We start from the raw sequence: 24,123 nt of genomic DNA, 5'->3' as shown, positions 1-24,123 counted from the left end.
AATGTCAGAAGGAGGAGAGGGTGGCGATTCAGGGGGGATGGCCCTCACAGCTAATCTAGATGTAGACCACAATCCTCTCTGCCTGATTGGTGTCTACCAAGTTAAATGTGGAGGCAATTTAAAACACAGTGTGATCTATTCGGTGAAACGTAAAAAACGCAGACAATTGAATATCCAATATCAACAGATTCTCTGTTGACTTTGATTGTATTCTCTTGTGAACAACTTTTCATCCCCCTTCCGGCTACTGTGTTCTCTCATGCCCTGTATCTGTAACTCCTCATACTCATGTTCTATAATGTGGTCTGTGCGATTACATGCATATTTACATGTCATTTACCACATTGATAACCTAAAATGGTCCTTAATCTGCTCTGCTCATTTTCTCTCAGGCTCCATGTCTTGCTGGGACTCACTCAGCCCACCTACCACCCCCTGAGCCCTGCACCATTGTGAATCCACTGGTACAATTGTCAAACTAATTATTAATTCTCTGCAATTACAATCGCACAAAGAACTTTTCTCTGCTCGGAGTGATGATTAAATTAACAGCTATTCCAGCTGCCTAATAACGTCTAATAGAATATTCATAAGCAGCTGAAATGGAATGCGTTATCTCCATTAACTTCATCATGCTCACTTAATTACATGATTGTTATTATATTTACACCTTGTTAGCACTCACTGAAGCTGACACACTTTGTAACTGGCTGTACAGACTGTAGAAGAGATTATCACAGCATCTCTCTCTCTCTCTCTCTCGCTCTCTTTCGTCATCTCTCTCTCTCTCTCTCTCTCTCTCTCTCTCTCTCTCCCGCTCTCTTTCCTCATCTCTCTCTCTATTTTTCTGTTTTGATATTTTCTACTCTCCTTCCTTGGCTGTCATTTTAGCTCTCATTTTCTCTTTCCTCAGCCTTTCTCTCTCCTCTCCATCTTTCTTATTTGTGCTGTAAGGCATGCCATTTGACTTGTGATATGGCTCCTGCTGTGCCCCAGCGGTGCTTTCAGGTGAATGTGTTCAAGGAAAGAAGATGCCTCATACAGTCGCCATCGCTTTAGAATGATCTATCTACCTCTCCACTCCACAGATTGTTCAAATACAAATCGGAAAGATAAAAAATCTCATCTTGAACAATTGATGGCATGATTGCTTTTGTTTTGATTACCTTTAATCCTCCTCTTTATCTTCCCTGTTTTCTCTTTACTTTCTCTTGTATTGGGTTCTTTTGTGTGATCATCATGTGCTCATCTCTCAGAGTTTCACCCATGACTCTCAATCTGTGCCAGTTGAGCAGTATTTGTCCAATGCTTGGAATGAGGCCTGGCTGTGTGATGGCCATTGTCACAAGCCCTGTCACCAAGGTATGGGCGTTATAAGGCGTTTGAAAGGATTTTAAAAAAAGTATATATTTTTAATACAAACTAATTGCTAAACGGATTATTATGTTTTAAATGTATGCTTAACCCTATTCGCTTATTCTTCCCTCTTTCCAAATGTATTTTCCTCTTTACATATTTTCCTCTTTCCTTAGATTCACCTCATTTCCCAACTTTTTCTCTCTCTCACGTGCACTCTGTACTGTTCATGCTGTTGAATACACCTCTCAATTCTGTCCTCAGAATGATTGCATTATTCATTTCATCAAAGCAAGGAAAGGTGTAACGTTTTCCATTTAAAAGTTTATTGAAAATGAAAATGTTTTTTCTATAATAGAATATAATTTATTATGATATTTTGTACACATCTCTCTATCTCTTTGCCAACTCCCCAATGCCCACCTTCCTCTTCCTTTCTCTCCCTCTCTGCCTACATGGCAGTAAGTGAAAGTTTGGCTGTAACTCCCCTACAGCTGTGAGGTGGAGTAAATAGTCCCCTTTTCTCCAACCTGGTGGGAAAAGTCAATATGCCATCTACAGAGTGAGTTCACTCACTCTCTCTCTCTCTCTCTCTCTCTCTCTCTCTCTCTCTCTCTCTCTCTCTCTCTCTCTCTCTTTTATCTTATTGATGGACTAATTTGTGATCCAACAAAATGCCTGGCATTTGAGGCGTAAGTTGCACAGTGACAACTTCAAACTGGTGGGTAATGATGCCTAATGCACTTACTCATTTTTTTGCCTCTGTTTATCCAAATTATAACTTGTTGGCCTTTATTGTTTCATTGCCTGCATGTGCTGTTGTTCTTTAGTCTGATTAAACATCTTGTGTGTGGTCAAATGTGTTCAAATACATCTTGGCATTCAGAAGAGTGTTTCAGCATGGCCTGTTTCCCTCTTTGGGGCTATATGCCAAAGCCTCTCAACCACCCATCACAATATGACAGGTGTTTGGCTGTGCCTTATTTTCTTCTTGTCTCTGAGTTTCCTTGGATTAGGCTACTCAATGAAATTCAATTTACTGTGTTGCTGATAGTCCTTTGAAGGGGGATTGGTGTTGGCCTATCCTGGACTATTATTCTCTCGCCATTATTCATGACATTGTCGAATATGTAAGTAGCCTTCCTCAGGGAAATAATGGAACCCCCAGCCTTTTAACAAAGTGATTTCCTTGTTGCTCTGAATGGAAAGCTATGAGATGACAAACCGCTTAATAAATAACGTATTCTAATTGGATGAAGGAGAATGAGCTGCAAGAGAATTGATGCAAGTCACACAATGAGTGCCATACTTCAGTCATTCTTTGCTTTTCAAAATCGGTCATTCAGTCATTCAACGTTATCTCCAGTCGATTTTTAAGGTTTATTCATCCTGGAACAGGCATCACTAATCGGGTTATTGTCCATTTTTAAAGATGCTTTCTTGAGATGCCGACGAAATGCGTTATCATGAAAACAATGTTACATTTTAAAATATTTATTTGGACAGTTTATTTGGGTTAATTATTACGCCATGCTATTTGAAAAAGGGAAAGGAATGGCTAAAAATGCGCGCACATATACACATAGATGTAAACGCTTGGAAAACACTTGGAAAGAGAGTTGGGAAATAGTTAGCCCTTGTAACAATGCCCCTATACTAAAGGGAATCCAGCTGGTGAAACTGAAATAAAGCTACTTCTAGTGACCCTATTTATCTAAAAGTCGCTTTATTGTGTCGTTTAAATTAGACGAGATTAGTAAGTAAAAGACGCGAAGGATTTTCAATAAAAAGGGATATTAATCCGAGAGGTAATTTCACGCGATTTGGTTCAGCAGCATGGACGGGGTCAAATTGAGCAGAAGAGTTAAATAAAGGTTTGTTTGTTTTTTAAAGGAGCGGTAACTGCTATCAAGTTAATAGCCAATGGTAGGGCTCCCGAATTAAGACGTGAGATCAAGAGGAAAAACAACATCTAATGAGATGTTAGACTACCGCACCACATATGAAAAAAAATGCAGTATTTTTTTTATGTCTTTTAATGCCGGTCTACGATTTGTTGCAAAATAAATATGACCATATAAATCCCTTAATCCACACCTTTGTCCCTGTTTAAGAGTTGAATCCAGCTCTTGAGATCCATCAGTGGGACTATGAACTAGGCTCCATCAATCCATACTGGGCAAGAGTATTTTTGGAGACACATCTGTTTCTCTTTTGCAAGCTTGTTAATACTGTTTCATGCTGTTGAATACACCTCTCAATTCTGTCCTCAGAATGATTTCATTTAGCATTTTTCATTTCATTGCAACACAGTTAAAAGCAAGCAAAGGTGCAAAGTTTTGCATTTGACAGTTTTTTGTCAACTGATTCATCTGAAACCAGGAAAGAAAACTTAATTTTATATATATATGTAAAATGTTCCTCCTGAAAACTTGCTTCTGGCTCATATATGATTGATCATAAATAATAACTTGAATACCCAAGTAATTTAATAAGACTGCGAAAATCTATCTATCAACAAACACCATATCATCAATACACTAAACATACATTGGGCTTATATGATCAACAGCATTGCTCTCCTTTTAAACCTCTCCAGGGCCTAGAGCTGTTCCTTTGGTGGCCTGTAGTACCCTGTGCGAGGCTGCTAATGGGTCATTCCTGAGGGTCAAAGGGCAGGGAGTTCACTATTTGTATTTCTTCTCTCTTCCTCAGTTCATGAGGAAAGCATGTTGTGGACAGTCTGGAGTAACAGAACATTGGGACAACTAACTGGGAAAGATGAGGCCTTGTTGTGCTATAGCCTACCACTTCAAAGCTGCTATTCCTTTGGTCATGACTCCTTCTCCATGTAGAAGGAATTGGAGGGGGTTTAATGTCTCCTAACACACCTCCTTCCCAGTGGTGCTGGAAGGTAGGATGTTGAGTTGTGTCAGCTGAGCTGAGTGCTCTTTGGCTTTGAGGCGCAGTGCTGCGATACTGGAGGCCCGGCGGTCTACAGGCGAGGAGGGGGAGGCCTCTGACAAGGCCGTTGGGGGCTGGACTGGGGCCTCTACTGCAGGTATGGGCTGACGTAAGAGTGTCAGGGGACCCATGCTGGAGAAGAGTCTGTCAATGGAAGAAGAGTGATAAGGGAAGGGTGGAAGAGATAGATACAGAAGATGTCAGGGAAGGAGAGAAGTGAGAAATAATTCATTATACATATAGTCCAAAGTAACCACTTCAATCAGATGAAGCCTTACTAATAGAGGTGTTGATGGTGCTCACCTTCCAAAGGAGGGGCTAATAAAGGTGGGGTGTCTAAACATGGCTGCTCCCAGGAAGGGGCCAAATCCCAGGGGGGAGGAAGAGCAGGAGAGGGGATGGGTTAGACCCTGGAATGAGGTGGTAGCAGCTGTCCAGGCGCAGTCCAGGGAGGGGTGAGAGTGGGGCGAAAAGGGACTTCCCTCCAGGTAGTGGTTTAGGTGGTGTGCTGCACCCAGGGGTCCAGAGATGGTGTGGCCCTGGGGGTGAGTCTGAACCCCAGATTTCTCTCGTTTCCGCCACTTAGCTCTACGGTTCTGGAACCACACCTTAGATAGAGGGAGGAAGAGAAAGAACATTAGGCCTAGTGTTGGGGTTAGAGTTATGTGGTTATGGTTAGTATTTCAAAATGTTGGGTACATACTTAGTATTATCTATTTAGTATGTGTTACTTGTTGAAATTGTCATTTGGACATGATAATAAAGCATGTTTTGTTCATATTGAAAGTAATTCAATTATTGGCGACAGTGAAGAGAACAGAGACGGAGGATTCCCCTCCCATACAGACTTGACACTGGTTATAAAACGAAATATATGGAATTTACGAGGTTTTATCACCTCTCCAAAATATGATTTGCTAATCTACAGCTGAAGCGAGTGACATCTGATGGGTTGAATGCTTTGTCTGGTATCTAAGGTTGAGACTCGAGTTTCAAAATGTAAGCATGAGGATAGGGTAGGATAGGGTAGCGAGCACCTATAACTGCGTCTATCTCACTTGAAGTGCGAGATATCAACATATCAATGCAGGACTATTACAAAAGAAGATGGGAAATCAAACAGCATTTACCCGCCACCGCAGTGCGAGGATGGCACTTACGTCAATACTGGCTGTTTTTAACCGATAAAGTCATGAACGCCCTAAAGCAAATTCCGTTTTCTGGTGTGTTTTTAAATCATTTCCCCTCTCACTGGCATAAGTGAACTGTATTACTTAATGTAATAATAATAATAGCAATATTATGCAATTAGGCCTATCACAGACTTTACACTTGTATTATAATGCACATTATTATAGGATATCATATAATGTGCTTGCATTGTTTATCGAAATCAAATATGGTCATAATGATGTAAAATATGAAGTAATAATAATTTTGACTCACTTGCACACGCGCCTCGGTGAGATTCAACTGCATCGCTAACTCCTCCCTAAATTGAAAGAAGAAAAAATGGCAAATAATATTCAGTATCATCGCTTTAAACATCTCAATGATGAGAATAATACAAGCCTAAAGATACAATAGAAATGACATTATATAAAATATGAAATATTGTTGGATTAGCTTACTTTCTGTGTAGGCTTCTTATAATGAAATAAACAATGACAATTCATAGCTATCAATCTTCAAAATTCTGCTGTTTGAATCAATAGATATCCTGTCTCACAAATATGTTGCAATCATGCAAACAAATAGCTCCATCATTTAATAACAAACATTTCTATCTGCAGCAGACAACTTCAATTTGATCTCTCAATAATTTAAACACTTTCGAACAATATTTTTGGAATATTTTTTTTTTTTGCAACCACAATTATCATGAGTAAAAAAACACAATATTTCACAATTATAATTAATAATAATGAAAATGAGTGTGTCATTGTCAGATCATCATTACAATGGGTTTAAAGGAATATAATATTTAAACCAATATAATAGCCTACTCTATAATATTTCATTGGTATTCTATTCCTTGCACACACACACACCTTGTTATATTTCCTATTGTTATGTGAGAATTATAGTGTACAACACGTATTATTATTAGTAGTAGTATTATTAATAACAAAGTAGGCTAATGACGCGTAATATGACTATTATATAATAATTCATAACAATGCAATACATGATATTACTGTTCTGATATTACTATTAATGATAATAAATGTTTGATATTCTTACATTTCTTAGGCAAACAATGTTCATTTATATGTTGATCACCTCAATGCAAGGATTTACCATTAAAAAAGGCTAACTTTCGAATCATATCTAGACTCCTAATTTGGATTATCACAAACTGAAAGCTCATTTTTATTTTATTTTCATAACCATAGGCCTCGCCATATATGCAACAGATTAACATTTTGATAGTGTTAAAATAACATATTTTTAAAAGTGCTGGCACACGAGAATTCTACCGTGTGAACACATCCGGGTAGTGCGTCTTCTGGAAAGCTCTCTCCAGCTCCTCAAGTTGATAACTTGTAAACGTAGTCCTGTATCTCCTCTGTTTTCGCTTTAGCATCCCCTCCTCTGAGTCACTGCCAGCTGAAAAGCACACGTTGTCCTCGCTATCTTTTACATCTCCATCGATGTGCAAACTCTCTCGGTTCTTTGGGGACGTTTCTACGTCTTCGCAGATGCGCTCCTTGCAAGTGTCCTCGAACTTTGGGGCGTCAAGTTCACCCTGCCCCTCTTTCCCTCGCCCGAGGTTCTGTTCTTCCTCCCTCGGACTGTGGGACGCGTTCTTCCTGTATGATTTACTGCGGCTGATGTTAACTTGTGGCGCCTGAGTGATTTTCAGAATTTCATGGGCTTTGTCTAGAGGACGCTCCCTGTCTTCTTGCTTCTCATGATCGCGAACTCCGCGACTGGAGTCCATGAACTTCCCCGCTGGGCCATATAGACGCCGCAACTTGGTGGGCAGGTGTATGTCGGCATTTTTCTGAGAGGCTGTGAAGACAGACCGTTTATTTTAAGGAATTTATAAATAATCAACAGCGCAATATGCAATATGTTTAATAATACTAGTATATAGACCTGCCTAATGGAATTTAAGTTAAATGCAAAGGGCAGGCTGCACAAATTTTACAATTATTTTGTTTCTCATGTTGTTTCGTTCGTATGCGTTTTGAACGCTATATCCAGTGCTTGACTTGGGCGGGAGCTACCGGCATCTCCGGTTTTACTGCTTGAGCTCCTGTTCCTCTTATAGACCATTAGCTCAAACGTAATAAATAATAAATACAAATACTGTATAAATATTACCGGCACCCAAAATGAGTACCGGAACCTATTTCAGTCCAAGTCAAGCACTGGCTATATCTTAACCATTAGCTGCAAATGCAATATACATTTGGACATGATTACATTTGGACATGTATTATTTAATTGCATATTGCGCCCAAAGTAGGGTGCAAGGTGTTACAGAGAAAGTCAACCAACAACATATTACCTTCCAAAGACGCATTATGCTCCACTCTCAGCATTGGTAAACTTTGCATTCCTGTGAGTCTGACTTTGAGCGGACTTCTCCGGCCGAGTATGCTTTCGATGCAGTACGAGAGCATGGGGGATTTAGGTTTACTCTCGGTTGTGTCAGAGGCATCTTTCTCATTTGGATGGCTCATCTTTTTCGCCGCACAGGTGAGCCTCTTGTCTGGACTGAGCTTGACTGCGTAAAAGTATGTTCGTCAACCACGCTGCCTCCCCTCTCTCATCCCCCGTTTACACTGACATCTGAGGGCTACTTTACTTGTCACAGTCCCAAATCTGTCGCATCCACGTGTTCTTGGCTTCCTATTGGTTGCCAGCTGAAACAATAAGCATAATAGCCCCCGATTGTCAGTCAAGTTCAATTTCAAGAACCAGACAGATCACAGCTTACTTTTTTAAAGAGCTGTTGCCATACGTTTCGATTTCAGGCTAGTGTAACGACCCTGGGTTTATAAGCGCGGAACTCGCCCCTGCCGCACGAGCATGCTTTTGCGGCACAGTCGATAGCGCGCCGGACCTCGGGCTCGAAGGTCGAGGGTTCGAGACCTGCTCTCTGTTGTTTCATTACATTGGTGTCAGAAATGATCGGACCTCGCATCCATGACAGTGCGTGTACTTGGCCGATAAGCAAGTTCCTGTAAGACGTAGAGTCGCAAGCTAGCGCGAGGACGCGCTCTTTGAAAGGAGGGAGTAGTGTGACGACCCTGGGTTTATAAGCGCGGAAATCGAACCTGCGGCACAGTCGATAGCGCGCCGGGCCTCAGGCACGAAGGTCGAGGATTCGAGACCTGCTCCCTGCTGTTTCATTACATTATTAAAACCCTTATAATTTAAATTCTTACGCACGTTGAGATCAGATACTTTGACATATGGATAAAATTGTGTTATAAACCTAGGTGAGAAAGAACAATAACCTTATAATATAATTTATAATATAATATAATTTATAGGATAAAGGTTATTATAGGACAGGTGATATGGGGGGACTGACGTTTTAATGTGCAGCGATCAGTGCTTAGGTGTGTGCTTGTCATTGAGTGGTGGTTCTATAACGTCAACCGTGAATTGAATATGCCACCTGCTGTAATTGTTTTGCCATTGCAGGTTAGGAAACGAACGCAGTTTTCGTTTTCTCTCTCACTCGCTCCCTTTCTATTTCTCGCTTTCTTTATTGGCAATTTGGCATGACGTACACAGGTAGGCCTAGCTATATAATTACTTGTTTTTATCACATTGAATGCATTCAATGGCAATGGCATTAGATATTGTGTGATGTTGGATATCATTAGATATTGTGTGTTGTGTGTTTCTGTCTATTTTACACACTCCTGCGTAATTGTTGTAGTTGAGGAATAAAGGATTGGGGGAAAAAAGAGAAGTGTTTTTTTATTTAGATTGAAAATCACCCACATTTCTCTGGCCTGTAGGGTTGATTGGTTTATCAATTTCCATAGACACTTGGCAAGCAGGATGTTTAATCTCTCAGCGTTCGAGAATGTGTGACCATGGAGACAGGTAAACAAACACAGAAAGCGGTTGTTGGTAGAATGGCTGCGAAAAATGAAACAGCGCAAGAATCTGTCGATGGGCCATATTACCTCGAAAAAGTGTTGATACCAGATGACTCAGACGACGATTATCAATATGAGGAGGTTCTGGCCGATGAAGAAAGGAGCTTGGCAGAGGGGGATGATGAGGATTTGGAGGCCGCGGTAAGAGCATTGCGCGATGCTTCAGATGGAACGGGGTCAGTGTTACAGAGGCTCAGCTCAGCTAAGCAACCCGTCTCACACATTCCAGAAGTGGTGGACGACTTTCTCCGCAACTTCCTTGTCAAAATGGGCATGAGCAGAACTTTGGATTGTTTCCAAGCAGAGTGGTACGAAATGGAGCAGAGGGGGTTGTTGAAAACCGAGCTAGTGGAGTTTGTGCCTGACGCGTATACACACAACCAACTTCTAGACAACGAGCTGAAGAATGTACAGAGAGAGCGGGACAGCTACAGGCACGCAGCTTCCAAAGCTAGCGAAACACTGGTCAAACTTCAGAAAGAGAGGGATTTCCATCGTCTGCAGCATAAGCGTGTTGTCCAAGAAAAGAACAGGCTTGTTGAAGACATCAAACGACTGAAGAAGCACTATGGGTCATATGAGCCTGCACTGAAGCAGTTGAGTGATAAGTACCAAGTGGCGCTGAAACAGAAGATGCTCATCAGTTTAGAGAGGGACAGAGCATGTGGCCAGGCCAACAGCCTGGAAGCCACCCTGTGTAATGTACATTCCTCATCAACAATCCGCTCAGCCAACAGAGACACAGGTCTGCCCCCACAACAGGAGAAATATCAGAGTAAGTCTGGGAAAGGAATCCAGCTACAGAATGATGGAATTGCCCTCTATGACCAAGACAAAGACCCAACCAAAAACACAGCTCAGAAACACCCGAAAGACTCAGAGTTTCCTGTCAGCAGCCGTGTGAACCCCTACTTAGGCCAAATTAAAGCCCTGGCCTCACACTGCCCCAAAGCATCTGGATTCCGCTTCACCAACTCACTGAAGGCCCATACTCTGCCAATAAGCTGTCTCGCCCTGCACCCCCGGAAGTTTATTGTAGCCTCCTCCAGTGACGATCAGCTCTGGAGGTTGTGGGGTATGCCCATGGGGGACATGATCATGACTGGAGAGGGTCATAGTGATTGGCTCTCTGGCTGCAGCTTTCACCCAAATGGTGGTAGCCTGGCCACCACCAGTGGAGACACAACGGTAAGGATCTGGGATTTCTCCCAAGGCCGCTGCATCCTGACTCTGGATGGCCACACCCATGCCACTTGGGGCTGCTCCTTCCACTCATGTGGGGACTTTGTGGCCTCCTGCTCAATGGACAACACTACAAAGGTGTGGGACCTGCAGAGTGAGCGCTGTCGTAGCACGCTGCGTGGCCACGTTGACTCGGTCAACAGTGTTACTTTCCTGCCCTTTTCCAACACTCTTCTTACTTGTTCAGCTGATAAAACCCTGTCTTTGTGGGATGCCAGGATTGGCCTGTGTGCACAGACCTTCTATGGCCACCAGCACTCCTGCAACCATGCCACCTTTAATGCACTGGGCAACACTGTTGCCTCCTGTGATTCATATGGAGTGGTCAAACTATGGGATGTGAGGAAAGTTGCAGCCTTGATAACCATGGACACTGGGCCACATCCCAGCAACCAAATGGCCTTTAGCCCGTCAGGCCGAACACTGGCTATCGCCAGTAATGATGGCTCAGTTAAGCTGGTGGAGCTGGCATCTAGTCAGGTGTCCAGTTTATTGGGCCATGATGATGCTGTCCAGAGTGTAGTCTTTGATCACAAGGGGGAGTACTTATTATCAGCTGGGTCAGATGGTGCCATTCTCATCTGGTCATGAAATTAATAAATGCTTAAAATGATTTTTAGCTGATTATTAAATGTAAAATAGACTTCTAATTGCTGACGTGTTACATTGTTTGATTCTTGCACATAATTCTGTTCTCCAATTATCTTATTTTTGAAGAACATTTACCACTTTTCCTGAATAAAATAAGATATTTAAAGATGTTTTATAATTTACTAATTTATTTCTGAATTGAAACATGAATAAGGTTTTAATGACCTTATTTACATGATTCACATTAGTTATGCCTATGATTAATACAAATCACTAATTTAATTGACACAAGTAGTCTACCGGTAAGGAAAAACCTTCGTTTCTCTCTAGAATGCCCAGGTGCGGCGCTATGATTTTAGTAGCCTTTTTTTGAGTGGAGAGCGGAAGTGGGAAGAAGCACAGACACAACATCTATAAAAACAAAACAAAACGTGCACACGAGATACAATTGGAAGTTTCAATTTTTTAAGGTTCACCGAGATTAAAGCTTGGTATCAACTTAAGTGTAACATTGTTTACATATGGTTGCTCGCATAGATAATGTTTTATAGGCGACATTTTACACAAATGAGCATGTTCTGCATCTCACATTAGCTAGCTAATTGCTAACGTTAGCCAGCCAGCCAGCCAGGGTTGGTAACGTTATTTAACTTTTATTTGGTCTGTTAACTTAGCAGCACTGTGTAAGCAACTATGGAAAGCCTGTACAAGCGTCAAGTGTTCGCGACGATGCGAAAAAATAAAGCTGAAGCAAAGAAGAAAAGGGCTCAAATCGGTCTGCCGTCGTCTATCCTTGATGACAGTGACGAGGAGTCATGCGCGAGCACGACCAGCATCAGCGCCTCAGACTCAGAGAGTGAGTATCAGAATTCAGACAGCGGGAGCGAAAGTACACCTGCCAGTGGAGAACAGAGTGAAGGTAGTAGCTCCAGCGAAGGTAGATCCCGTCCTCGTCGGAAGCGCGTCCTCGCTGACAGCTCCAGTGACTCTGACAGCGACGTAGGAACCAAACCCAAACGGAAAGTCGTTCCCAAAAAACGCATTAAACAGCAAAGTCAAGATTCTGACTCGGAGGACCAGAGTGCTGCACAAAATGCCAAACAATTTGCTGAAGCCAAAGAGACCGCAGCTAAACGAAAGCAACGCCAGTCTCAACTCTTGGCATTATCCAAGAAGATGAAGTCCCGCGTCCCGAAACGCAGGAGCACGTTGGAGGTAGCTTATCACCATATATAATGTAAACGAGCATAACATAACATGCAGTATCTTTAAGTGTTGATCCATTGTGCAAAATCATGTCGCATATACCCACAAAACGTCCATAAGGTACTGAGGAAATGTTTAACATTGTTTTACAACCAATGTTTTGTTTGCTTGTAAAGATTCAGGATTCGGGTGAAGAAAAGAAAGGTAAAGAAGCAAAAGATGCCAGTGGTGATGAGGATGATGACCACAATGATGATGCCCCTGAAGTATTGGTGGGCAGTAGTGAAGAAGAGGTGGCAGATGACAGCGACCGTCAGAAGGACTTCATAGTTGAGGATAAGAAAAAGACAGGGGACAAGGAGTCGTCAGATGAAAAGGCTGTTTCTCTTCCACGCCAGTGTGAGTCTTAGCTGATACTATATCATGGGTCAATGTTTACACCTGAAATCACCACTACTATATGTGTTATGATTCATTTTCCTGTTTTTGCTAGTCATCACTGGGTCTCAGCTCAATCACTTTCAAGTGGTCGTCAAAGCCCTTATGATCAACGTCCTGGATGAAACCTTTCTCAAGTCTCTTTATGGTAAGTGTTTCTTTTTTAAACAATAATGGGTCTTTAACACCATCCCCAATTGACTGTATCATCCAAGTGTAGGGAATCTAATTGGTTGATCACTGTGAGCAGGCGGTGATCGGACAAAGCGATATGCTCAGGAGATGATGGCGTCGCTGTTCCACTTTGATGAGCGGATGATCCTCCCTCGCCTGGAGAACCTAAAACAGAGGAGCCGCTGGACTGACCGGTACAAGGTGAAGAAACATTTCAGAGAACTTAAGTCATTCAACATTGGCTGCATATTCACTGATCTGTATACATCTATGCTTGTACTTTGGCTAAGACTTCCATTCTTTACATCATGTGAAAAAACAATATATGCAAACTGAGGTATGTTTTTTTTGTGTCCATGTACAGGAGCGGGTGGAGTGTTACCCCAAGGTCCAGCTGATGAAGTTAGGATTTAATGGGAGTGTTTGTGATGCATGCAAGCGACAGTGCAGTTTCAGTGTGAAACTCTCGGGGCAACTGTATGACCTCAACAGCCTTCAAGAGGACCAATTCATGCCCAGTGACACACAGGTACTACATCTGAGAAGAAACCAACCGTCTTTGTTTTATCCATCGCTGTCCCCAGATGAACGCATATAGTACATGACGTTGGCATCCCATAAAGTCCACCCGAACAAAAAGTACATCACAACAGATCAACATCAGATTGAATAATTATGTATCTTATCCTTGCACCAATTTAACCTTTTGTGAAATGTCAAGTTTGCAGTTTGTCTGAGAGGGTTTTCCACAACAGGTGACCTACCTTGCATGTCTTTCCTAAATTACAGGCTTTCAGTGTGTGCTCTGTTTGTGCCAGCCGAACAGAGGTGTATCATGCTCTGAAACACTTCAAGTACCACTTGTTTCAACACTGCCGGACAGTGATGGAGGAGGAGAAGAATGGCGAGGAGGAGCCGGTGAAGGAAACTGTGAAAAGGGTGTTCACAAAACTGGAGGAGAGTGGCTGGATCTCAGAGGTATATACCCCACTTACTCTCCATAAAATGACAGTACTCCTCATTGAATCATCAAATCAAACTTTGTCACATGCACCGAATACACGTGTAGACCTTACTGGGAAATGCCTACTTACAAGCTCTTAACTCTTTCTTGAACTGTTGGGTTATCTAATGCCTGTTTCCTCTTTGCTTGTTTCCCCAAACTCCACATGTGTAGAATAGAAAGCCATGCTCTCTGATTTTCTTTACTGACTATCACTCGCTGTTTCACTCTCATGTCTCTCTTAGGAATATGAGAAGTTCCAGGACCATCTCAATGAGGCAGACTACTTCCAGGAGGAGAAGCTAGACTGAAGGTTTACAACAGACAGGATCATGGATCCATATCTACATCATATCGGCATCCATTTAAGTTTTACTGTTTATTCTGCACATTGTTAGGAAAGAAGTGTTTTATTCCTATAGACATTTGACTTTCATTCAATGTAAACATTTAAGATTGTACTGAAAGCTTTTTAATAACTATTTTCCTCCTTTAGTCGTTACCCTATACAAAGACATCTATTGTACCTGTATTTTATCAGCCATTTTATATCAGTAAATGCTCATAAGCAACCAAAACATTTAGTGCAGACATATGTTATATACTGTATGTGCAAAGATGAAGCAGAATACTCTGGTACTGCTGTAAATCAAATTAATGCTACCACTGAGTGTTTTCTTTAAACTGTCCTTACCTTCCCTACTAAGTTGAAGCAGTGTTGTCCTTCTAATAGTTAAGATCATGTCAAATGGAGTTTGCTTCAACAGATGATCTGAAATGAATTGACAATATAAACATGAGTAATGTTCTGTGGACTGCAGTATAGGAAGGTACGACTCTTGTGAGTTGCTTATTTTCTATTAAAAACGCCTGTGTGCTGCTTCATAACACAAACCAATAATAAAAACTACATTAAACAACATGTTGTCCATCCTCATACATTCATATTTCACACTGCAATTTTATCTGGCATGTAAGAAAAACAATTAAAAACACAGAAATAAACCCGCAGACAAATGTAACAAACACTAGTTGGGAGACTCTTACATCAGTCCCAATGTATTCTCCATCCTGAGATGTAGCTCTCCCATCAATTCGCATTGAGCTGGATCTGCAAGAAAATCTAAATATGACCACCACATTAGTCACAATCCTTTGTAAAACAGCTGAATGATGGCCATTTTCAAATACTCTAGGAAACAGTAAACTATACAAATAAAGTTGCATATTAATTATGCTCCAAAACATTTAATGGGTATAGCAACCAACGTTTCGGCACGCAGTGTTCAGGATTGAAGATGCCACTGTGTGCCAAAACGTTGGTTGCTACACCCATTAAATGATGGGGCATAATTGATTAGTGTGTGCAACTTTTTTTATAGTATTCAAATACTCACCATTAAGAACATCCTCAAACCACATGCTCTCATCACTCCCACTGAGTGTGTCTCGGGAAAGGTTGAAACTGTAGGAATTCCTAAATTATTCTGCAATCTGGCACTCAGACGAGAGTGCACTGAAATTGGAGTTGATAGCCAGAGTGAATTTACGAACACACCCTTTGTAGGAAGTCAAGCGCCGTGTCTCCTAGGATAAGATGACAGTGTAATAAAGTTTGGGAAAGACAGATGCATGTTTAGTACACAAAACACTGAAAACTAACTTGATAGCAATTACATGTACAATAATTTTATTAGTTTAGTACACGTAGCAAGGTAACTAGCTAGCTAGCAAATTCCTAGAGAACTTGATGTTGTTGGCTCACTAGCTAGTATGGATCATTGGTATGGATGGACCAAACAAAGCTAGCTGGACAATACCGCTAAATGGTTAGCTAACGTCAGCTTGCTACTTATCTAGCTAGTTAGGATGAAGGTGATTGTAAGATATTAACTAGACTTCGTTGGTAAAGAGTACAATCATTTGTTATGAGTTTGAATACAAGTCGGTATTCAATCACAATGATAGGAATTAAAGGTGAAAAAGGATCGGCTTGGAATTCAGGTCAAGAGGGTCATTGTTTTAGACCTCTCGAAATGGGATCAGTATGAAAAGCTTTTCTAGAGTAATATGCTATATGATACTGGGTTATAAGAAATTGTTACAAAGCTGGCGAGCAAACTACTCAAAATGCTCACTATGGCTGCTGTCTCGTCATTCAATTGAACAAATACTCACTGCCTACATCCGGTGTAGGCTCTGAAACTTTATATTTATTTTATTTAACTGGGCAAGTCAATTAAGAACAAATTCTTTTTTACAATGATGGCCTACCAAAAGGAAAAAGGCCTCCTGCGGGGACGAGGGCTGGGATTAAAAATTTAAATAAATTAAATAAAAATGGAGGACAAAACACACATCACCACAACTAGCCGACGTCGAGCTACTACTAGATATATATCGTAACGACCCTGGGTTTATATCCGCGGAAATTGATTCTGCCACAGGAGTACGCTTTTGCGGCACAGTCGATAGCCCGCCAGACCCCGGACTCGAAAGTCGAGGATTCGAGACCTGCTCCCTGCTGTTTCATTACAATATACTTGTTTTATATCAAAACTGTAGCGATAGACTTTAGTCAAGACATTTAAATTATCTAGGAAATAAAACCACAGGCAGTCCAAAGTGAAGTCAATGTGATACTACTCTACGTTTTACAATCTAAGCATAGCCATCTTGGTGCTGTTGAACGAGTAGCCAGCTATAAGTACTAAAACATAGCCTACGTAAATTTAACAATACACGCATAACCACCTCTGTGCTGTTCCATATATATACTATATATATTCCTTAATTTACACGCACTGGGGGTATAGCTCAGTGGTAGAGCATTTGACTGCAGATCAAGAGGTCCCCGGTTCAAATCCGGGTGCCCCCTCATTTTTGTGATTTTTAGCCTTAGTTGTAGACAATAATAATGGATCACAAGCAACAGTGACTGTGAAGCAAATATGTAGTTTATTAATTGAACAATCATAGGTTATTGTCACGAGTCTTGCTCTGAAGGCAGAATCAAGCGATTTCCGCTAGATGGTTGAACCGCAGTATTGTACAAATTCATGAAAACAACATTTCGCTTTTTGGTCTTAATTTAAGGTTAAGGTTAGGCACTATGGTTAGCAGTTAGCAGATTTGATGACTTTGTGGCTGTGCCAGCTAGTGACCACTCTGCAGAGCCTCTTCCAGACCAATATTTATGCCGAAAATAAAGCAATCAATCTATAGTATGTCATGTCAACAAATTGTTTTATATTGTCCCCATCCAAGGAATATCTATAGTAATGGACACTCTTAGAACAGTTGTGTCTGCTTTGCGTGATGTATTGCTATCTCTACCTTCTTGTCCTTCGTGCTTTTGTCTGTGCCCAATAATGTTTGTACCATTTGCTTCTGCCATGTTGTTATCATGCTGTGTTGTCACGTGTTGCTGCCATGCTATGTCGTCATCTTAGGTCTCTCTTTATGTCGTGATGCGATTTGTCCTATATTTATATTTCATTTATTTGATTTTTAATCTCTGCCCCCATCCCTGTAGCAGGCCTTTGCCCTTTGGTAGACCATCATTGTAAATAAGAATGTGTTTATAACTGACTTGCCAAGAAAAATAAAGGTTAAATTAAATAAAAATAAATAACCAAGGCAAATGACCTGATCTCGGTCAAACAGGAGGTTAACAAGATCAAAGGCAATCTAAGAAAATGTAAAAAATATCAATTTTTATAAAAATGCAATCATGATGACCATCATACAATTACAAAATGCAGTACAAAATATCACACAGGACAGTGAAAACAGTGGAAATTGATGTTTGCATAATGGTCTTGTCACTAAAGCAGTCCTATTCCAGGCAAAGTGAGCTGTGACATGGTCCCTCTGGCTCAAACCAAATGGAATATTTCTCTATGTGAATGTTGGTACATCCACTTAGCTAGCAGTCCTGATCACAGAGGTAATTCTTCCTTTAATAAGCACTTTCTGTATTGAAATAGCTAGGGTCTCTACTCTTTCCTTTCAAAGTGTTTTGATCAGAGTTCATCCTTATTCCGGCTGGGATCATGTATTTGAGGCTCTCGCTGACAGCTACAATGGGCACTCTGGTCTGAAGGCTGGGGCACCAGCTCCATATCTGGATGTTGTGTCGGCCGGCTTGTCTGACGCTCAGAGTACATCTGTTATGACAGGAAAGAACTTCCTCAGCCGGGTCTCTTATATCAATGATAAGAATGCTATCTTAATATATGAGCCTATTTAGCATTGGCAAGCATAGCATAAAAACAATACCAGGAGGCAATTACCTGTAGCACACTAAAATAGTAACAGTAAAGTCTGTTCGGTTGTACCAGTTCTCTTACAATGGCCTGGCCTGCTTTAGCGATTGCCTGTGCTTCAGCATCATTCTCCTGCAGGGAAAATAAAGACATTACTATCTTAATCAAATATGCACAAAAAAAACAGCTAAATCCTAATGGTAAAAAAAATGCATTCGCATTGCAAGCAGACAAACATACAAATGGTAGCAATGCATAGACACACATTGACATACATTCCTTGGCATGTCCTTCCTTAACATGCACTTACTGCTTGGCATACGACGCAAGGTGTTAGAGGGTAGTGTGTACGGCCCAGTACGTCACTGGGGCCGAGCTCCCTGCCATCCAGGACCTCTATACCAGGCAGTGTCAGAGGAAGGCCCTAAAAATTGTCAAAGACTCCAGCCACCCAAGTCATACTGTTCTCGCTGTTACTGCATGCCAAGCAGTACTGATGCACCAAATTTGGAACCAACAGGGCCCTGAACAGCCTCTACTCACCCCAAGCCATAAGACTGCTAAATAGTTAACCAAATAGCTACCCAGACTATATGCATGACCCCCTTTGCACTAACTCTTTTGACTCATCACATATGCTGCTACTGCTGCTTATTATCTATCCTGTTGCCTAGTCACTTTACCCCTACCTACAGTGCACTCGGAAAGTATTCATACCCCTTGACATTTTGTTAAGTTACAGCCTTATTCTTAAATGGACATTCAGAGAATTGTCCCGAAGCCACTCCTTCGTTGTCTTGGCTGTGTGCTTACGGTCATTGTCCTGCTGGAAACTGAACCTTCACCCCCAGTCTGAAGTCCTGAGCACAGAGGAGCAGGTTTTTATCAAGGATCTCTCTGTTCATCTTTCCCTCGATCCTAACTAGTCTCCAAGTCCCTGCCACTGAAAAACATCCCCACAGCATGATGCTGCCACCACCACCATGCTTCACCGTAGGGATGGTGCCTGGCTTCCTCCAGATGCTTATCATTCAGGCTAAATAGTTAAATCTTGGAGAATCTTGTTTCTCATGGTCTGAGGTTTAGGTGTCTTTTGGCAAACTCCAAGCAGGCTGTCATGTGCCTTTTACTCAGGAGTGGCTTCCGTCTGGCTACTCTACCATAAAGACCTGATTGATGGAGTGCTGCAGAGATAGTTGTCCTTCTGGAAGTTTCTCCCATCTCCACAGAGGAACTCTAGAACACTGTCAGAGTGGTCATTGGTTTCTGTTCAGAGTGACCAGACATTTTTCGGTACCCTTCCCCAGATCTGTGCCTCAACACAATCCTGTCTCATGAGCTCTACTGACAACAACCTCATGGCTTTGTTCTTGCTCTGACGTGCAGTGTCAACTGTGGCACCTTATATAGACAGGTGCCTTTCCAAATCATGTCCAATCAATTGAATTTACCACAGGTGGACTCCAATCAAGTTGTAGAAAATCTCAAGGATGATCAATGGAAACAGGATGCAACTGAGCTCAATTTCGAGTCTCATAGCAAAGGGTCTGAATACGGTAAGTTTCTATTTTCAATACATTTGCAAAAATGTCTAAACTTTTTTCCTTTGTCATTATGAGGTATTGTGTGTAGATTGATGAGGGAAAACATTAATTTAATCAATTTTAGAATAAGACTGTAAAGTAACAAAATGTGGAAAAAGTGAAGGGGTCTGAATACAATGCACTGTATATTGTCAGGTTATCGTTACTCATTATGTATTTATTCCTCATGTTATCTTTCTATTAGTTTTCACTGCATTGTTGGGAAGGGCCCGTAAGTAAACATTTCACTATTAGTTTTCCCCATGTTGTTTACGTAACAAGTGACCATTTTGGGGGGGGATTTGACTCTCCCTTACCTTAGCCCACTCAATCTTTTGTATGAGGTCAGAGAGACTCCTCTTCACATGGATGTAGTGGGTGCCTGGCTTCAGATGGGTGTAGAAATGCTCATAATATGGTGAGATTTGCTTCAGCACCAAACTGTTCCCCAGCATCAGGTAAGGGAACCTGTAAGCTGCCACTGTGCCATCCACATTCACCTGATACTTATACTATAAATGGGAGAGGGAACTCAAGGTGTCACAGTTCTGAATAAATTACAAATCAACAATGGCTAACATTTCTTCTCACTTATGTAAAATCAGTTTTCAAATGGGAAACTGCTGGCTTTGGGTGATTGGAGTGTTCAGAATGTTCCCTCACCTTGAAGAAGTCAAAGAATCCAACAAGATTTGCTTTCCCCAGATCCTTCTCCCTTTCCCTGAAAAAGAACCAGCCAGTGATCCCGGCATCTAGCAGCTCTGGGTTTTTCTTGGACAGAGTGACTAGGTGTAGGCGCTCTTCACGACTGTCCCGGCCACGGAAGAAGGCCTGTTCCGTTTTGTTGGCCCAAGGGGGACCTAGACACCAAGGAAACAGAATAAGGTTATTGTGAGTAATGATGTGTAAGTAAGCAGAATGAGGTTAAGGAATAGTGTATGAGGTTATATGTCTTACCTGTGTTGCCTTGGACTGACAGTAGGTCATTGGAAACGCCCCTCATGGTCTCCAGGGTTGAGTGAGTGATGTCGTAAGTGGGCAGAATGATGTCTCGGGTGTCTGTGGAGCCACACCAGGAGATGATTGGAACAGGCCCAGGATCGTCATCTGCTTTCCTTGTTTCCATTGGCCAGTCTCCCACATTGATGTAAAATTCAACATCAGGCAACCTCACCTTTCAATTCAAATTCAGAGACAAAGACAGGGGACCTCAGTTTATGCAGAACAATGAACTAAACAATTATATTGAATATACGGTATTAGAGAGTTTCAGGCAACAGACAAAGTATCAAAAAACAGTTCAGAAAGGAACATGATCATACTTCTTGATGAAAGGACAGAGACCTGCACACAAAACCCCCCACAAAGCAACTCTTTACCTTCCTGGCTAGGGATAGTAACATCTCATCAGAGAACATCTTGAAGTCAGTGTATTTTCCCAGCGAGCGACGGTACACCTGGTTGTTGATGACAGCGTAGTGAATGAGACCTCCTCTTTTGGAGAACCGCTGGGGAACTTCCTGTAGGAGGCGCTGCAGATCAATAGAGGGGAAGGCATTGAAGTCCCTCTGGATCTGGGGTTCCTCAGCAGGACACTGCATAATGCTCTGCCAGGTGGGAACATCATGCTCTGGGCAGTCGCAGTACTCATGATAGACTGGGCCTGAGTATATACAACCAAAGGGATGCATCATGTGGAAGCAGTAAGAATAGATCAAATTTACAACATACTGCCATCTTGTCAAGTGTTTCCCAGCTCCAGTCCCCCCAACAGTACATATTTTTGTTATGGCCCTGGACAAGCACACCAGATTCTACTTGCGGCAGGGTAGCCTAGTTGTTAGAGCGTTGGACTAGTAACCGGAAGGTTGCAAGTTCAAACCCCTGAGCTGACAAGGTACAAATCTGTCCTTCTGCCCCTGAACAGGCAGTTAACCCACTGTTCCTAGGCCGTCATTGAAAATAAGAATTTGTTCTTAACTGACTTGCCTGGTTAAATAAAGGTAAAATAAATAAACTTATCAAGTTCAATTAGGTGTTTTTGTCTGGGGCTACAATAAAAATGTGTGCTGTTGGGGGTATTGGAGGATATTATTTATACAGGCATACTCTGATGAGGAGTTCACGTGTAATTTCTGTCAACTGATCACACTAATCTGCTTTCATTGAAATAATCTGTGAGCCATTGACTGATATAGGTACCTTGTAGGGTGTAAGGTGACTTGGCAACGTGACTGTCTCTGTAGAGTACTTCGACCTTCAGTCCCTTGAGGATACTGCCATACAGACGGTACCTCATCAGAAAAGAACCATCTCCTCTGTCCAGGGGGAGGGGGACGTGGATGCGGACATGCTCCTTCTGTGAGAGTGAGACAATCTTCACTCTGAATGAGTCTTTACCTACATGTAAAGAGAATTATAATTAGTTAGATGGATCACCTCTGTAACGGAAACAATAATGTAACCATAAGGTCAATTAGAGATGGAGTCATTTTCAGTCTGCAAAGACTAAGCTAACTAGGGGAATAAAAGGGTTCCCAATCATGGACACTGTTTAAGAGTTTGATTTTGTGCAGCAATAAAACATTGGCTAGAGCAACAAAAACATGTATTTGGTAGATGACAAACTCACCATTGTATATGAGATCTCAATTGATATTGGGATAAAATGCCTTGAAAAGGATGGATTGCTAAAAAGTTTCCCAAAAGAGAACTTTGATAAGGGATAGACATTCAACAGATATTAAATAATTGGGTGCGTTCGACCGCCTTTCAAAGTGTGTTGCATTCTGCATTCACTGCTTACATACAAGCCATTAACCAACAGTGCAGTTTAAAGAAAAATAAGTGTTCAGTAAAAAATAGATAAGTAAAAAAAAAAAAAAATCAACAAATAATTAAAGAGCAGCAGTAAAATAACAGTAGAGAGGCTATATACAGGGGGCACCAGTTAGTTGAGGTAATATGTACATGTAGGTTGAGTTAAAGTGACTAATGACTGCATGAACCTTACAAAATCATGAGATCAAAGGTCATGAAGTTGATTTCAAATGTCTGCAGTTGCTCTTCACCAATTTCATCCTGCAGCCATCACCTGCATTGTGGGAGGCGCTATTGACAAGCAATCATTAGGGTGACAAGCAATCATTAGGGTGTTTGTACTTGACCCACGCGAAAGAAACAGAAACCAATTTGCTGCAATTCATGTGTAGCCTACAGTGAATGAGGCTACATGTGATTGAGGCTCTCCCTCACTAATTGATTGCACACATGTGATTTCAGGTTGCAAGTGTGTGATATTGGTGTTGGATAAATGTTGTTTTTTTTGACATAAAGAAAACATTTTATAAACCATGACAACACTGCATTTCTTGGGGCGGCAGGTAGCCTAGAGGTTGGAGCGTTGGGCCAGTGACCGAAAGGTTTCTAGATCGAAGCCCAAGGTAAAAATCTGTCTTAAAAATAAGAATTTGTTCTTAACTGACTTGCCTAGTTAAATAAAATATTGATCTGAGCCTTGCTTTGGAAAACCACATTACTTTCGGCTGTCGCAGATGCACCTCCCCCCGACGTCACTCAACTTTCGTCTTCAGTCGGTTGCGCCCATTGGTTTTAGGTAATTCTGCTGTTTATCAACACGTACCTGGAGAGAGGGTGAAGTTTTTCCCAGCTGAGTTGACAGCCTGGATGATGAAGTATCGGACGGGCAAAACGACTTTTGGGTCGAGCCCTGGACCCCAAACAAGACATTTTTCAGGACCGACTTCACTAGCTTGACAACACGGAAAGTCACTACAACATGTGGATAATATTAAAACTATACAAACTAACGGAAATAAACTCCGTATAGGGTTGAGTAGGTTATCTTTACGCGTCATAGTTAATTTCTAAAAGTAGACTAGCAAACTAATTATGGTTCCAATTATGCAGGCAGCATCTCGTCTTCAGAAAAGGGTGGAGATCGGGGGGTGAAGTTTTGATTTGGCGGAGTGTGATTGGACGATGTATGGACTCGTGGGTATTGAGGAATTTTGATGAAATACGCACAGGAAAAAGCATTTGTTTACACAGACCAATTATCGATTGGATATTACAGAAGAATACCGTATATTACACGCTTTTAATTAAACAAGATTCGCTTAATGTCACGAACTTTTTTCCAGACTGAA

General features: G+C 41.5%; 4 protein-coding genes and 1 non-coding gene across 5 annotated transcripts; 3 read left to right on the top strand and 2 right to left on the bottom strand.

The window, feature by feature from the left end:
• Positions 1-3,174: 3,174 nt before the first annotated feature.
• On the bottom strand, positions 3,175-8,112 carry LOC135543884 (aristaless-related homeobox protein-like). The gene is made up of 5 exons (XM_064971198.1): positions 7,838-8,112; positions 6,801-7,335; positions 5,767-5,812; positions 4,624-4,928; positions 3,175-4,464 (listed from the first exon to the last, which is right to left on the bottom strand). Exons 1-5 carry the CDS (start codon positions 8,010-8,012, stop codon positions 4,239-4,241), a joined length of 1,287 nt encoding a protein of 428 aa, XP_064827270.1. The 5' UTR covers positions 8,013-8,112; the 3' UTR covers positions 3,175-4,238.
• Positions 8,113-9,336: 1,224 nt separating this feature from the next.
• On the top strand, positions 9,337-11,420 carry LOC135543883 (sperm-associated antigen 16 protein). Its single transcript, XM_064971197.1, has one exon. The coding sequence runs from the start codon at positions 9,384-9,386 to the stop codon at positions 11,280-11,282; it is 1,899 nt and encodes a 632-aa protein (XP_064827269.1). The 5' UTR covers positions 9,337-9,383; the 3' UTR covers positions 11,283-11,420.
• A 224-nt stretch (positions 11,421-11,644) lies between these two features.
• Positions 11,645-15,023, top strand: LOC135544207 (coiled-coil domain-containing protein 82-like). Its single transcript, XM_064971652.1, has 7 exons — positions 11,645-12,497; positions 12,665-12,887; positions 12,982-13,074; positions 13,177-13,301; positions 13,465-13,629; positions 13,890-14,078; positions 14,349-15,023. The coding sequence occupies exons 1-7, from the start codon at positions 11,976-11,978 to the stop codon at positions 14,412-14,414; spliced, it is 1,383 nt and encodes a 460-aa protein (XP_064827724.1). The 5' UTR covers positions 11,645-11,975; the 3' UTR covers positions 14,415-15,023.
• Positions 15,024-16,909: 1,886 nt separating this feature from the next.
• Positions 16,910-16,981, top strand: trnac-gca (transfer RNA cysteine (anticodon GCA)). The gene has a single exon. It is a non-coding gene; the product is annotated as a tRNA-Cys (tRNA).
• An 813-nt stretch (positions 16,982-17,794) lies between these two features.
• Positions 17,795-24,123, bottom strand: LOC135544206 (protein O-glucosyltransferase 3-like). The gene is made up of 8 exons (XM_064971651.1): positions 23,598-24,123; positions 22,157-22,354; positions 21,334-21,617; positions 20,912-21,128; positions 20,618-20,814; positions 20,272-20,466; positions 18,399-18,503; positions 17,795-18,272 (listed from the first exon to the last, which is right to left on the bottom strand). The coding sequence occupies exons 1-8, from the start codon at positions 23,830-23,832 to the stop codon at positions 18,129-18,131; spliced, it is 1,575 nt and encodes a 524-aa protein (XP_064827723.1). The 5' UTR covers positions 23,833-24,123; the 3' UTR covers positions 17,795-18,128.

The sequence above is a fragment of the Oncorhynchus masou genome, chromosome 8, assembly GCF_036934945.1.
Source record: "Oncorhynchus masou masou isolate Uvic2021 chromosome 8, UVic_Omas_1.1, whole genome shotgun sequence".
In the NCBI taxonomy this organism is placed as follows: Eukaryota; Metazoa; Chordata; class Actinopteri; order Salmoniformes; family Salmonidae; genus Oncorhynchus; species Oncorhynchus masou.
The sequence above is the reverse complement of the archived record's forward strand: the minus strand, read 5'-3'. Positions and strand labels throughout refer to the sequence as shown.

Bases quoted from the DNA above. Each gene is read 5' to 3' on its own strand.
- LOC135543884 (XM_064971198.1), bottom strand. From the start codon at position 8,012: ATGAGCCATCCAAATGAGAAAGATGCCTCTGACACAACCGAGAGTAAA. The intron at 4,929-5,766 runs GTGAGTCAAAAT...CCTCTATCTAAG, and splicing joins TCACCGAGGCGCGTGTGCAA to GTGTGGTTCCAGAACCGTAG. The intron at 4,465-4,623 runs GTGAGCACCATC...TTCCATTGACAG, and splicing joins ATTAGCCCCTCCTTTGGAAG to ACTCTTCTCCAGCATGGGTC.
- LOC135543883 (XM_064971197.1), top strand. From the start codon at position 9,384: ATGGAGACAGGTAAACAAACACAGAAAGCGGTTGTTGGTAGAATGGCT.
- LOC135544207 (XM_064971652.1), top strand. From the start codon at position 11,976: ATGGAAAGCCTGTACAAGCGTCAAGTGTTCGCGACGATGCGAAAAAAT. The intron at 12,498-12,664 runs GTAGCTTATCAC...TTGCTTGTAAAG, and splicing joins AACGCAGGAGCACGTTGGAG to ATTCAGGATTCGGGTGAAGA. The intron at 13,302-13,464 runs GTGAAGAAACAT...GTCCATGTACAG, and splicing joins GCTGGACTGACCGGTACAAG to GAGCGGGTGGAGTGTTACCC.
- LOC135544206 (XM_064971651.1), bottom strand. From the start codon at position 23,832: ATGACGCGTAAAGATAACCTACTCAACCCTATACGGAGTTTATTTCCG. The intron at 21,129-21,333 runs GTAAAGAGTTGC...TTGAATTGAAAG, and splicing joins TACTATCCCTAGCCAGGAAG to GTGAGGTTGCCTGATGTTGA. The intron at 18,504-20,271 runs GTAAGGGAGAGT...TTTTCCCTGCAG, and splicing joins AAAAGATTGAGTGGGCTAAG to GAGAATGATGCTGAAGCACA.